General features: G+C 50.4%; 2 protein-coding genes across 2 annotated transcripts; one reads left to right on the forward strand and one right to left on the reverse strand.

Annotated features, from left to right (window-relative positions):
• Positions 1 to 518: 518 nt before the first annotated feature.
• On the reverse strand, positions 519 to 8964 carry TMEM176B (transmembrane protein 176B). The gene is made up of 7 exons (XM_062193797.1): positions 8883 to 8964; positions 4990 to 5180; positions 3493 to 3603; positions 3092 to 3148; positions 2630 to 2875; positions 1248 to 1367; positions 519 to 811 (listed from the first exon to the last, which is right to left on the reverse strand). Exons 2-7 carry the CDS (start codon positions 5173 to 5175, stop codon positions 719 to 721), a joined length of 813 nt encoding a protein of 270 aa, XP_062049781.1. The 5' UTR covers positions 5176 to 5180; positions 8883 to 8964; the 3' UTR covers positions 519 to 718.
• Positions 8965 to 10187: 1223 nt separating this feature from the next.
• TMEM176A (transmembrane protein 176A) lies at positions 10188 to 13917 on the forward strand. Its single transcript, XM_062190207.1, has 6 exons — positions 10188 to 10385; positions 10768 to 10878; positions 12010 to 12066; positions 12229 to 12444; positions 13291 to 13401; positions 13772 to 13917. The coding sequence occupies exons 1-6, from the start codon at positions 10188 to 10190 to the stop codon at positions 13826 to 13828; spliced, it is 750 nt and encodes a 249-aa protein (XP_062046191.1). The 3' UTR covers positions 13829 to 13917.
• The last annotated feature ends 756 nt before the right edge of the window (positions 13918 to 14673 follow it).

A 14673-nucleotide genomic window follows, 5' to 3' on the forward strand; every position in this document is an offset into this window, starting at 1 on the left:
TCTCTCTCTCTCTCTCACTGTCTATAACTCTACCTGTCAAATAAATTTAAAAAAAAAAAAAAAGAAAGAAAAAGAAAAAAAGAAGGTGGTTCCAGCCATTGTGGCCATTTGAGAAGTGAACCAGTGAATGGAAGATCTCTGTCTCTCTCTCTCTCTCCCTCTCTCTCTCTGTGTAACTCTTTCAAATAAATAAATAAATCTTAAAAAAAAAAAAAAAAAACAGGGCCATAGCATAGTAAGTCCATTGCTCAGTAAGAGGGACTTTGATGAGAAGGGAACCTTAGAAGGCACAACATTCTAAGCACGTGACAGTTACTTTCACTTTACATAGAGGGAAATCATAAAAAGGAGTTTTGCCCTGGGGATATTGGACAGGATACTTTAAATTTCATTGTACCAGGATATTTTTCCGTGTGATAAACCGACTCTCATATCAGTACAAAGGAAGGCCTTTCACAGAACACGAGTGCTTAAACCAAAGGCAGCCATGTCTTTTCTATGCAAATTTTTTTCCTGGTTGTTTCTATTTTTAGTAAGTATGAGCTGAGGACAGTGGGTTGGGCATGGTAGGTGAGGATAGTGGGAAGAGAAGGAAACAGAGGGGTTGGACAAGGGAGAAGCAAGTCTGAGGGCTCTGGGGAGAGTGTTCCGTCCTCCCCTTGAGCACTGGGCTGCTCAGGACACAACACAATGAACTTCAAGCAAGGCCTTTGGCAGCTCACAGGATACTGACAGCCAGGGTCTTCTCTTTGAATGGGGAGGGAGGCACTAAATTCTCCCCCAGTAGCTTCTTCTCAGACCCTTCTTTATCCTAAAAAAGAGAGAGAGAAATGGGGGGAAAAAATCAAACACTGAGAGAGAAAACATGGGGGCAGAGTTACACTACAGAATTTGAAAACAAGAAAGAGAAAAAAGGAGGGAAAGAAAGCAGCGACAGGAAGCTGGGATCAAGCAGGAAAGACCAGGTGGCAGCGGAAAGGGAATCTGACAAATACCCAGATACAACCCAAGAGAGAGTGGGGAAGCTGTGGAGACGCGCAGGGCAGACAGAAGTTAGCACAGGACACAGTAATGGGTTCACATTCTCCAGACAGCGAAAGGAAGGGTCAAGGGTGGGGGGGGGACTGAAAGATGGGCATGGCCTCAGGTAAGGGGGTTCCTGGCCCTGATGCACCTCACTGCTCTCAAAGCCACACACACACACACACACACACACACTGGCCAGCAGCCCCTCCCTGGCAACTCACCAAAGGTTGGAAGCTCTGGCTGTACAAGCTTTGAAGACTCATTCGCAGGGAAACCAAGGACACAAGGACCTCCAGGATGCAGACAGCCAGGAGCAGGGCACAGAATCCTAGGAACAAATCCTGACGATAATGGAAAAAAGCAGAGAGAACCAAGAGTCACCTCCTCTAATTCTGCTCAAACCACTTCATCACAGTCTGTCCCACAAGGTGGCTTCCCCTCTAAGCAGATGGTATTTTCCAAGGATAGAGCAGCCACAGCTTCCATGCCACCTGCTGATCTGCAGTGTGACCCTGCCACTCCCTAATGAGAAACAGAGTCTATTTTTCCACCCCTAGAATCTGGAAGAGTGCATGATTGTTTTAGCCAAATAGCATAGAGATAACACAATGCCAGTGGCCATGGGACCCCTTAACTGGCTGGCAGCTTTCATTTCCCAACTCTCGAAACATAATATTCCCCACCAGAACCTAGTTTCTGGGCTAAGGGACACTCAAGCCACGTAGAGGAGTTATTGTAGCTGCCTGATTGACAGCCCAGCTGAGCTCCCAGCCAAGTCAGGATCAACTGCCAGTCATGTGAGTGTGCCGTCTTGGACATCCAACCTAATGGAGCCCTGGGATGACCACCTCCACCTGATATCTGATCACAACTGCATGAGAAAAATCAAGTTGAGAACTGCCAGGGCCACCACTGTGGCATAGTGAGTTAAGCTGCCACCTGTGATGCCAGCATCTCATATGGGCACCCAGTCATGTCCTGGCTGCTACACTTCCAATATAGCTCCCTGCTATTATACCTGGGAAAGCAGCAGAAAATGGGTGCACCCATATGGGAGACCTGGATGAAGTTCATGGCTCCTGGCTTCAGCCTTGCCAAACCCTGACCATTGGAGTCATCTAGGGTGTGAACCAACGAATGGAAGATCTCTCTCTCTCTCTCTCTCTCTCTCTCTCTCTTTCAAATAAATAAACAAATCTGTAAAAAAAAAAAAAAGAAGAAGAAGAAGAACAAGAACAAGAACAAGAACCGCCCATTTGAGCTGAGCCAACCCAGAGAACTGTGGAAACAATCAATTGTATTTTTAAGCCACTATGTTTAGGTGTGCCCTGTTATGTGGCAATAGATAGCCAGGACACCCACACACCTGAACAAACATAAGGGTGCCTGACAATCTCCTCCATGCCATGTCTAGTCTCTGATCTTCACCCCCTTTTTTTTTTTTTTCAGTGAATCTTCATGAAGGTCTGAGAAATGTCTCCAGCTTAAGTTAAAAGCTCCACCACCAAAGCTCAAGGAACCTATAGCTCTGCCCTCCAGTGCCTAATTTCTTGAGAGCAGTGGATTGTGACTGGTCCCTGGAAGCCTGGACTCTGATCCTCACCATCACCATTTGCATGGATGATCTGCACTCATTCTTCCTCCAGTCTATGACATCGTAAGTCTGGTAACGTCTTCCCGGGACCCATGGATACCCAATGGTTGTGGTGACAGGATGTGGGTGATCACACACAGACTGGATCTCGATGTAGAAGCGATCATTTTGCCAAATCAAGCTGTTCACACAGAGGACAACAGCAGCTGTAGCTGTAGCAATGCCAGCCAGGGCGAACAGCCCAGAGACAGAGCCCTAGAAGAGAGAAGTTCAAGATGCAGGTCCCATAGTACAGCCATAGAAGTGCCAGCCTCAAACCTTTCCCAGCTCCTGTCCCAGGAAACCCTCCCCTACCCTCCAGGAAACACATCAGGATATTGGGAACCAAAAGGTAGAAGATAGAAAATTGAAAACTAGACTCAAGAGAGAGTAGATAGACAATGTGGAGGAGAAAGAATGCCCAAGACTCACTGAACGTCTGCCCTGATACTTCTCGTGGGCAATGGCTCCAGCTCCTGCTGCAACAGCCTGGGAAGAGAAGACATTAGAGAAAGACCTCCAGTTTACTCCCCTGATCTCTCATTATCCTACCTCCAGTAGTTCCCAGAACTGCCAAATAAGAATGAAAATCCAAAAGACAAACAAGGAAACCTAAATATGGGCGAGACTCCAGGTACAGCTGCTGCTCTACCCTTGTTAACATGGAAATGAGAAGGTTTACCTAGCCCCTAAGGCAACTTCTTCATGGCAAAAGGCATTTAGACTCTGGGTCATTGGAAGCATTCCCAAATCTCCAGTCTAGATCCAAAGGAATTTCTCCTTATCCATCACTGCTTGCCTCCCACTGAGCTCTGGCCTTGCTCCTTACTCACCACAGACCCTGCCCAGAAGGCACATCCAGAGGCACAGAGCTCAGTCCAGGGCCCAAAGTAGAGACATACTCCAAGAGCACAGCTCACAACCCCCAGCAATAGCTGGGTCACCTGTAAGACAGGATGAAAAGTCAGGCCCCCTTCCCATGTACCATGCTCCCAAGGTGGGTTTCCTCTCCTTTTTCTCTACCTTGATCTCTCTGCAACTCTGGTTCTGGATGGTTCTGTGTCTGCACTGGCCTGGATCTTTCCTGGTGTCTCTTACAAAATTGACTGGTTATCCTTCATTGTCTTCTCCCAGCTTCAACACTGTCAATCCCACCCAATGAGTTCCACTTTTTTCTCCTCACTCTCCCTAGGGAATCTCATCACCCCATCTAAATCTGACCTCACATTCTGGCACCAACCTATTTCTTCTGAACAAGCTCTTAATTTTAAAAATTATAAAGAGGGTGCCGGCATTGTGGCACAGTGGGTAAATCCACTGCTTGCAATGCTGGCATCCTATGTGGGCACCAGTTCCTGTCCCAAAGGCTCCACTTCTGATCAGTTCCCTGCTAATGGCCTAGAAAAAGCAGCAGATGGCCCAAGTGCTTGGGTCCTTGCCACCCACATGGGAGATCCAGATCAAGTTCCTGACTCCTGACTTCAGCCTGGCCCAGCCGTGGCCGTTAAAGCCATCTGGAAGTGAACCAGCTGATGGAAGCTCGCTCTCTCGCTCTCTCTCTCTCTTTCTGTAACTATGACTTTCAAATAAATAAATCTGTAAAACATGAAAACCAATAATAAATAAATTACAAAGATATACCACTACATAAGCCGCTCGAGAAAAGAGATATGGTTGCTGATAGCCTACAGTTGTCAGTTCCTTCAAGGTTCCCCCCCATCTCTTGAGCTGAGAACACACTCTTTGGGGATGGCCCCCAGCCCATGATTAAGCAAGGCACAGCTCAAGAGCCATTCCCACCCAATGAGGAACTCTTTAGGGAGCTCCCCATCGGGCTGGCAGAGACCTTGACAGGTCTTGACTCAGACACAGGCTTCTGCCTCTTGCCTCTTATACCACCCAGTCTACCATTGGTTCCAGTCACCTGTGTAGCATCCTCTTTGGTGGAGGCTGCACACTTTTAGGTGTTGCCTAGAGATTCTGTCAGTAGTTTCCGTGATGTGCCTAGCATGTCGCCTTGCACCCGCAGACCTCAGTCCCATGGGTCCAATGAACTTGAATTAACAACCCCCAGAGAATCTTCTACCTGTTTTCCCTCTTCCAGCTGGCACTGACCCTCTGCACCAAAGAAAAGGTGGATCATTCTTTCCCAGCCAAAAAAGGACACTTCCCAAACCTTCTCCCAGACAAAATGCAATATAATTAGTGAGTTCTCATGTCCCTCCTCATAGGAATTTGACTCATTTTCCTCTGCTGCATGCCATTGAAAAGGACAGCTGCAATCCTTGAGTCACCTCTTTAACCCACCACCTATGCCCGCCCACTCTTACCCCTACAGCCAGCTGCTCATAGTTTATCCCGGCCTTGGAAGGGCCAGTGTCCCGAGGGCAAGAAGGAAATTGCTTCAGGAGTTGTGTCCAAACTGACTCCTGGTGGATGTGGATGTGGACGTCGGTCTGCGGGGACAGTGCAGAGGCCACGTGGACTCCATTCACCGTCACTGTGTTTTGGGTCATCTTGCCTGCCAGAAAGAAGAAGCACGGCAGTCAAGGCTGAGAATTAGGCAAGGTAAAAAGCAGTGGCCAGCATGAGTGCAGAGAAGGAAAACACTCTCCTGATCAAGATCCAAAAGGTCTTCCCCGTGCAGATATCAATGTGACAGTGACCTTAATCTGGGACGCAACTCCAAATCATTCTAGAGCTTTTCAGACATATATTCTAGGGGCCCTTCCCAAAATGATCTGATATGGTTTATCCAGCGTGGGACAAAGTAAGGAATTTGAATTATTTCAGGGACTTGATACATACATATATATACATATATAATGTATACTTATAATACTTTCATTAATAAAAATTCAGAGCCGGTGCCGTGGCTCACTGGGTTAATCCTCTGCCTGTGGCACCGGCATCCCATATGGGTGCCGGGTTCTAGTCCCAGTTGCTCCTCTTCCAGTCCAGCTCTCTGCTGTGGCCCAGGAGGGCAGTGGAAGATGGCCCAAGTGCCTGGGTTCCTGCACCCGCATGGGAGACCAGGAGGAAGCACCTGGCTCCTGGCCTCAGATCGGCGTAGCTCTGACCGTAGCGGTCATTTGGAGGGTGAACTAACAGAAGGAAGACCTTTCTCTCTCTCACTGTCTAACTCTATCTCTCAAATGAAAAATAAATAAATAAATAAATAAATAATTCAAAAGATATGAAAGGGTATACCTTTAAAATCCTCTGTCCCATCTTTTTCTCCCATCTAGTTGTCTTCTAGATGTAAACTAATATCATCAGTTTCTTCTGTCTCCTACAATGCCATTTTCCTGCATTTAAAACCATGTAAAAATATTCTTTCCTGCCCCCTTTCCCTACAACATTCAACTCTTCTACATGATATTGTGTTCCCATGACCATATATTTACAGTAATTCATCACTAGTCCATAAGAAGCTCCTTCACTCATCTGTGTTACTGCACAGTATTCCAGTGTATGAAGCCATCATAGCTTACTAAGCAGTCCGCTACTGAGAGACATCAAGTTTGTTCCCAGTGCTCTTCTATTACAGACAATGCAGGAATGTGCACTTACAATTTTAGTAGCTACTGTCACGGAAGTGGTAGCAATTCACATGCAGGAACACTGCACAAGACAAGAACTGCCCTTTCTCACTACCAAAAGAGAGTTTTAGCAAACTATTTTTTAAAGGTTTATTTATTTACTTGAAGGGCAGAGTTATAGAGAGACAAGAGAAAATGAGAGAATGAGAGAAGAGACAGAGAGAGATCTGCTGATTCACTCTCCCAAATGGCCACAACTGCTGGAGCCGGGCCAGGCCAAAGCCTCTTTGGGGTCTCCCACATGGGTGCAGGGAACCAAGCAATTGGGTCATCGTCCACTGCTTGCCCAAGTGCATTAATAGGGAGCTGGAGCAGATGGGGCAGCCAGGACTCAAACCGGTGCCCTTATGGGATGCTGGCACTGCAGACAGTGGCTTAACTCACTGCACCACAGCGCCAGTTCCAGCAAATTCTTTTTATCTTTTTCCATTCTATAAGGGGAAAATAATATTCTATTGTAGGTTTTAATCAATTTCATGCAATAAAATTCCCCATTTTAAATGCACATTTCAGTAAGTTTTGACAAATTCATACATCTGTGCAATCACAGCTACAATCACAAGAGAACATCTTCATGTTTCAAAATTCCCTGATGCCTCTCTCCTGTAAATCTCCCAACCACTGGGCATGGCAACCATCAATGTGCTTTCAGCAACTATTCCAGTAGAGTTTTAATCTGTAGTTTTATTAGGAGTGAGGCTCATCATTATTTTCACGTATTAAGAGCCACTTTTATCGCCTCCTTTTTTAGCTCTTTACTATATCCTATGTCCTTGTTGTTTTATTTTGTTTTTGTGTGGGTCTTTACAAAAGTTCTTTATGTATTCAAAAAGTTGCCATCTGTGACCTAAGTTCCAATATTTCTTCACAATTTTGTGACTTATTTTAACTCTATTGCTATGTAATCCAAATTTTCTTTCTTTATGCTTTCGAGGTTTCATATTATACTTTAAAAGCACTCTTCTAATTCAACATTATAAAATAATTCTCCTATGTTTATCTTCTAAGTAGTTGTATACTTTCATTTTCTACTTTTAAATGTTGATCCTTCTGGAATTCATCTCATAAGTTGGAGAACATGGATCCAAGTTGTCACCTTTACTGCTCAGGTGGTTCATTTCTGAAGGGTCTGTTCCATATGTGGGATATGTCATTTTTCTCTCATTGATATAAAGTGCTCTCCTGGGTAAAAAATAAAATCCCCACAAGAATGTAAGTCTACTCTGGTCTTTCTGTTTGCCCATTGGTATGTCTGACAAGTCCAGAGCACCATTGTCACAGTTGTATTTTTTATTTTTTTAAGATTATTTATTTGAAAAGGGGAGGGAGGGAGGGAGGGAGGGAGATCTTTCCTCCACTGCCCAAATGCCCACAACAGTAGGGCTAGGCTACCCTGAAACCAGAAGCCAGAAACTCCATCCAGGTCTCAGACATGGGTGGCAGGAACCTATCTGGGCCATCATTCACAGTCTCCCAGGCACATCAGCAGGAACCAGATTGGAAGCACGGAGTATCTGAGACCCAAATCAAGCATTCCAACATGGGATACAGGAGTCTCAAGCAATGGCCCAACCACTGATGCGCACGCCTGCTCTGCGCTACCATGGTTTTCACTATAAGTATGGAGTTGATGTCTAATTGGGCTGCTTCACGAGCCCTCCTGTTGCTTTTTATTCAGACTGATCACAGCCTCTTATGCTGGATGAAGTCTCCATGTTCACTTTAGAGTCAGTTTGCCCAGCTCCAAGAGAAATCCTGCTTAGGCAATTCTAACAGGCTGCCTAGTTACCATCACAGCTTAAATCAAATATTCGTGACAGTTCTAATAATGCCTCCCAATTGCATTGTATACTCATCAGAGTAGTTGCACTTTCACACACCCAGCCTCCTTTGGGTTAAAAAGGACAGATATGTGACAGCTCCCCAGACCCACAGGGGAGATTCAGGCTTGTTCAAAGTCACCCAGAAGGAAAGCCAGCCCCAGACGCCTTGGGACTTTCCTGGGGGGGTCCCAGAAGCCAGTGCAAAGTGCAAGTTCTGAAAGTCCCTCGGACCCCAGCTACCTCCAAGCCCCCAAGGACCACCATGTCTCCCACTGCAGACCCACCTCAGCCTCTGCACCCACTCCTGGAAGACTCCCTCTCTAGACACCCTGACTGTAGATGGCTAGTGGGACACTTGCGTGGGCCGGCTTTCCCCACCCTGGAGCTGGGGAAAGAGCTCCAGCATCCGGCTCCCCTGAGCCCGCCTCCGCCCAGCCATTCCACCGGAGGGCTTCAGTCTCAAAGGAACCTCCTCCACCCCAACCCAGATTCAAGGCTGAGGCACTGTTGGTGAGGGGGGTCAGGGGGGTTGTAGAGCCTGGCACCGGGCTCTCTTCCTCCTTCCTGACCCCTGCCATTTGCATGGGGTCGAGGGGGTTAGGGGGAGAGTCGCTTCCGCTCTGTAGCCTTTCTGGCTCCCAAGCACTGGGAGCCGAATGTGGAGGAAGAATGGCATCCTGTGGGGCAGCACCAGGCCTTAGGGAGTGGTCTTGGAGCCACCTAGAGGGGTGGGGGCAGGGTCCTTCTTGAGAGTCTCCCGGGAAGAGGCCACCTGGGCAGTGCCAGGCCCTGTCTCACCTGCTGTCCTCGGGGAGCTGCGGTGAGGTCAGGAACGTCGGGGCTGGGAGGATCCGATCTGGAACTGAGGAGCCGGCTGCGGACCAGGAGAGGAAGAAAGCCCGGGGAGGGGTGGGGAAGTGAGAACCCCGACCTCCAGCATCACTTCCCGGGGAGGGGTGGGGAAGTGAGAACCCCGACCTCCAGCATCACTTCCCGGGGAGGGGTGGGGAAGTGAGAACCCCGACCTCCAGCATCACTTCCCGGCAGAGAGCTGGGGCCCAGGGTCTCCGCTCTGGGGAGGGGGCGGGGAGACGCGCCGGGCAGTCTGTTGGAGGGGGCAGGCGCACGCCACGCACACAGCCTCATGCCCACTCGACAACACACACTCCCAGGCGCACAATTGTCCCGAAAGCCCTGGCTCGCCCTGGTGGGGCTTGGGGAGAGGACCTGCATAGGATATAGGATTCTCAGCGTCTGTCAGAGCTGAGCCCCGCCCCCGCCCTGCGCACCCCACCCCCACTGGCCCCCAAAACCCAGCGACCCACCCGCTGCTGGAAAACCCCTAGGAAGCCCTCTGCCCCAGTCTTGGCAGGGAAATTACTCTGTGAAGTTTAGTCGTTCCCTCCCTCCCTAACTCTCCGCCGCTGCCGCCGCCGCAGTTCGCAGCCACAGCCCGGGCAGCTCCTCTCGCTCTGCTCTGCACGCTCTTCGCGGGTCCCTGAGGACCACAGGTGAGGCTGGGCCCTAACCCAGGGAGTCCAGCTCGGGACCCGCAAGCCCCACCCTGTCCTCAGAGGCCCCAACTCCCTCATAACTTGCTAGGGAGGGGGGGTACAGCACACAACGGTGTGACTCCAGGATGGAGTCCCCCGTGCTTGGCCCTTCCTGGGAGTCAGGGGGCAGTCAGCACACAGGGGGCTTGGGCTTGGCTGGGGTGGGGAGGAGGGGCGGGGGCTGCAGCTGCTACAGTAGAAACTCAGCAGGCAGAGGGCTCTCCAGGTTCTGTGTGGTGGTCTGGGGGCTCTGGAGAGAAGAACGGGGTCAGTGTTGGGAGCGGAGAGGTGAGACTGGTGGACACTGACCCAGACACGGTGGCCTTGGGTGCACCACAAGGAAGCCAAAGCAAATCTAGAGCGAATGAGGTGGTCCTGAGGTTCAGGTAGGGCAGGCTGCCCTGGCAGACATCTCTGGAGAGGGGCCAGGGGTGCAGCTCTGGGTCTGGGGTCAGCCACTGGGCATCCCTGAGATCCCACTGGCCCCAGAACTCCCTAGTGAACTGTATGAAGCTCTTCTTCTAGTGCCTTCCTTGCTCAGAGGGACGCCATGGAGATGGAGATGGCAGATGGCAGTGAGGTGGCCCAGGATGCTCCACAGCCCACTCACATCGATGTGCACGTCCACCAGGAGTCGGCTCTGGCCAAGCTCCTGCTCTCTAGAGGCTCCCTGCTGCGGCTCCTGTTCCCTGCTGTGGCCACCGCAACCCGGAGCCCAGGCAGCAGCCGGCTTCTGGTGGCCTCCTGGGTGAGTGTGACTACCCGCCTCATGGGACCCCAGGAGGGGCACCCCAATCCCTCACACCAGGCCTGCCAGCCTCTCTCTGGATATGACACTGAGCCAGGTTTCTCTTCGTCCTGGAAGTCAGCTTCTCTGGTCCTCTCGGTGACAGCCATGGATAGGGCCGGCTGTGGGCTAAAGGAGTGTGAAGGAACCAAGGGTACATGGCTGAGTCTCCCCTCTCCCCGGATCAGGCTCAAGATGGGCTGACTCTACTCTCTCTCCCCGCACCCTCCTTCCCTCTCTTTCATGGGATTTTAACAGTTAATTCCTGGTGGCAGGTCCTCAAAGCGACCCTCAGCCTTGGGGACGGAGGGCTGCCTCTACTCTTAGATCTTTGGTCTTGCAGGTGGTGCAGATCGTGCTGGGGGTCCTGAGTGGGGTCCTGGGGGGACTCCTGTACCTCTCCAAGTACTACATCCTGTACCGGTCAGGAGCCGCCATCTGGACAGGGGTTGTGGTGAGTGGGGCAGGACAGAGATGTTGCTTTCATTATCGCCTTCCTACCACCGACTTGGTATCACCGTGTGTGAACAATCCGAAAGAACCCAGTTTATTTAGTCGGGTACCCTGCTGGTACAAAGAAAGAGCCACGGGAAGCGGTGGCAGGTGCAGTCTCAGTCAGCTCTCCTGGGCCCCTGCCCAGGGCTTCTCCCCCCAAGCTGGCTGCCTCTCCCCACCATCCACAGCAAATGTCAACTCGGGATCTAAGGACCCACTCTGTTCCAGAGGCCTGTATTGCGATAGGAAGGCAGAGCAGCCCCCCCCCCCCCCCCGGAAGGATCTCTCCTGGTCCTTCCCACTGTCCTCTGTGCCTCCTGCCATGTGGGAGTGCAGGGATTATCGTGAGCTGATGAGTGTGTGCAGTCTGCAGTACGAGTTTGGGAGAGATCATGGCAGGACGTGGGAAATGTTTTACATACAAGGGGCTTTAAAAAGTTCATGGAAAATTTGCATTATCTTTTAATTTCATTTTCCATGGATTTTTGAAGTCCTCTGATGCCCACACTCACAGAATTAACAGCAAAACACACATTTATTGAGCGAGAGACACCACAGATACTCATCCTCATCCATTCACAAAATAATCAGAGTAGTTGCAAAATAGTCACACAGGGTTTGGATCCTTCCGACCACCAGGGTGTACTGGAACTTCCTGTCCCTCAAGCCCAGCCAGGTGGGTTGCTGAGTGCTGTTAGGGCGGCATCTAGACTTGCAGCAGCCCAAGACTCATCCTGTCTAGTGAGCTCCAACAACCTAGGACTTCCAACCACAAGATCCCACCATCCCTGGGACTGTCATATAACCCTGGTATTGCCCACAAAGGAAGGTTTGGGAGAAGGTAGGAGGGGCTCCTGACCACATGCACTTGTCAATGGAACAGAGCATTCTGCAACCTCAGGAGTGTGATCCAGGCTCAGTATGCTCAACAGCCATCTCACTGCAGAAGACAAAACTTAGCACACAACCTCTAGCCCAGTGGGATATACTGGGGGACTTTGGGGATCACAGAGGGAAATAGAAGCAGGCACGTAAAAGGGATTTGCATTTCCTGTGTGTTAACCCTGCCCCTGACCCCATCTCTCCTCAGGCTGTGGCGGCTGGAGCTGCTGCCTTCACTTACCAGGAGCGGGGTGGGATCTGCTGGGTGAGTGCAGAAAAGGGCAGGGGAGGGAACCAGGCTCAAGCTGGAGGCCACCCCAAGCCTCCTGCTGCATCACATGTGGGTCCACTGGGCTTCACCCTCTTTGCCTCAGACTGACCTCGAGGAGAAACCTGATGACCTCCCTCTACCTCCTCCCCTCCCCAGGCCCTGCTGAGGACTCTGCTTGCACTGGGAGCTTTCTTCACAGCCATTGCTGCCATCATAATTGAAGCCAAACTCCATTACCACGGATACTACTTTAGTCATTATATGTGTGATTTCTCCCGCTCGAGGAACTGGCATTCTGGGTCCTCCAGCACGCTCAGTCCAGAAGAAGGAAGGAGGATACACCCGTGCATCGCTTACCAGAAAATGATGAATGTATGTGGCCAAGCAAAAGGGTAGCAGCGGGGGGTGGGTAGAGAGGGCCAGGACAAGGGCAACAGTAAGGCTCCCCATTAGAAATAGCTGCTACCCATTCTGCACCGAGCCTGTTGATTTTCCCCAAAGAAGCCACAAAAATGAAACAGAAAACAGGTCTGCACTTACAGGTGTTACATCTGTGAGAAATGCAAACATTCAAACAGGGTCTCCTTAATGTGCATGGGGGGTTATGTCCTGATAAATCCATGATGACTTCAGAATGCCCTAAGTGGAAAAGGCACTGAATACACCTATCTTAGCAACACAGCACACTGTAGAGTATCAGCTGGTTCCCCCCAGGAGCGTGGGCAGCTGCCTGGGAGCTACAGCTTGTTGACCTCCAACCCAGGTTTGCCAGAGGGTATCACACTGCATAGCACTATCCTGGGAAAAGATCAAGATTCAAAATTCAAAGTATAGTTTCTGCTGGATGTGTATTGCTTTCTCATCATCCTGCAGTTGAAAAATCGTAAGTCAATCGATGGTAAGTTAGGGACCATCTGCAGTAATTTACCAATATTGTGAGTCTGCAAGTGCTGCAGAGATGTTAAATGTGTGTTCTCCTTGAGCCTCTCGAATCCTGCAGGTTGTCAGGGTCTCAAGGTCATCACTGTACAAGTGAGGACACTGAGACCCAATGAGAGGGGCTCCTGGCTGCATCCCACATTCCAGGTGTTTGACACACACTCCTGCCAGAAGCCATGGACTTGAAGATGAAAGGGTGAAGAGTGCACACCAGTGAAGGACATGGGGACAGAGCAGAACCGTACGCTGGTGCCAGTGGCTCTGGTTTTCTCTCCCCAGAAGCTATCCATCAGCCTTCAGGCCATGCTTTTGGGTGTCTGGATTCTGCTGCTTCTGGCATCCCTGGCCCCTCTGGGTCTCTACTGCTGGAGAAGATCCCCACTGGAGAAGGTGAGTCCCTAAAGTGTATCCCTGTGTGTTGGGAGCAGAAGGGCTGTTCAGAGGCTCCAGGAATAGAGTGGATGGTTTAGAGAGGACAAAGAGCCCATCCCAAAGTCCTGAGTAGCGGCAGGCCTGTCTTTCTACCCCAGAGCTGGCTCAGATCAGAGAGCTCCTGTCCCCAGCCAAGTGGCCCCCAAGTCACAGATTCCAGGAACGTGTGGAAGGCCATGTCCATGCTAGACCAGTGGGCTCTTTGCCTTGTATACCATGCAGCCACTGTTAGATCTGGACGGCTCCACAACTACACTGCTCTGGAGGAGAGACTTTGCCTCTTCTCTCCCAGTGAGAGTTGTCTTGCCCACCTCCCTCCCTCCCTTAGAAAAGAGACCAGAAGAAGCTGTTGGGAGTGCATGGGATCCAGCCCTGCCTTTCCTGAGAACCTATGTCTGGCTCATCTTCTAAATGTCCCCTCATCTGATTCCTGGAAGAACCAGTGGGAGTAAAGATACTCTGGTATTCCCAGTGATCCTCATGCTTCTGGATGCAAACATCTCCACCCAACCATCATTCAGCTCTTGCTCATTTCTTGCTCATTGTCACCATCCTGCCATGCTCTGTGACCCTCCTGAGCAGCAATTTGATAATAAACTCTCATGTTCTTGCTTCCATCTTCTGGCATATTTGTTCTAGGAGATCGTCTCTTGGCTAGAGAGGGCCATGGAGAATGAACCTACAGCAAACTTAAGATGTTTTTCTCATACCTCCTCAACCTTTTACCTGACCTTGGATCCAAACTGCGGTGACTGTTCCTCACCACTGCCGGAGAATTAGGCAGGCTGCCCGCAGCTTGCCTTGACGGAGGAGGGGAAAGTGCGCCACCCGCCACTCAGCCTTCCCCAAACCCTGGGGACAATCAGGCGTGGTGTGGAGCCCAGTCGAAGCAGGGTCTCACTTTATTGTAAAAGGGAGGTGTATATATAGCTGAGGTGTAGAGCGCAGATGAGCGGATTTGGGCAAGGGGTGGGGTGTTGTGATGCAAAAGGGTCTTAGCAACTCCTACTATACCGCCTTAATGATCCTTAGGCAGAAGCGCCCTGGGGCTGGGGTGTTTGCTACCAGGGAATTGAAACTTAAAGACAGGTTTTCAAATTCGAGGCAGGCTCAAGAAGTTCCTCTAGGCCTCTCCAGATTCAGCTTCCCCCACACTAAACCCTCTTTGAGGTTGGTCCAAATAAGTGCTTAAAGATGAAGGAGGATGGCCGGCGCCACGGCTCACTAGGC

This window comes from Lepus europaeus, chromosome 5 (assembly GCF_033115175.1).
Source record: "Lepus europaeus isolate LE1 chromosome 5, mLepTim1.pri, whole genome shotgun sequence".
Lineage (NCBI taxonomy): Eukaryota > Metazoa > Chordata > Mammalia > Lagomorpha > Leporidae > Lepus > Lepus europaeus.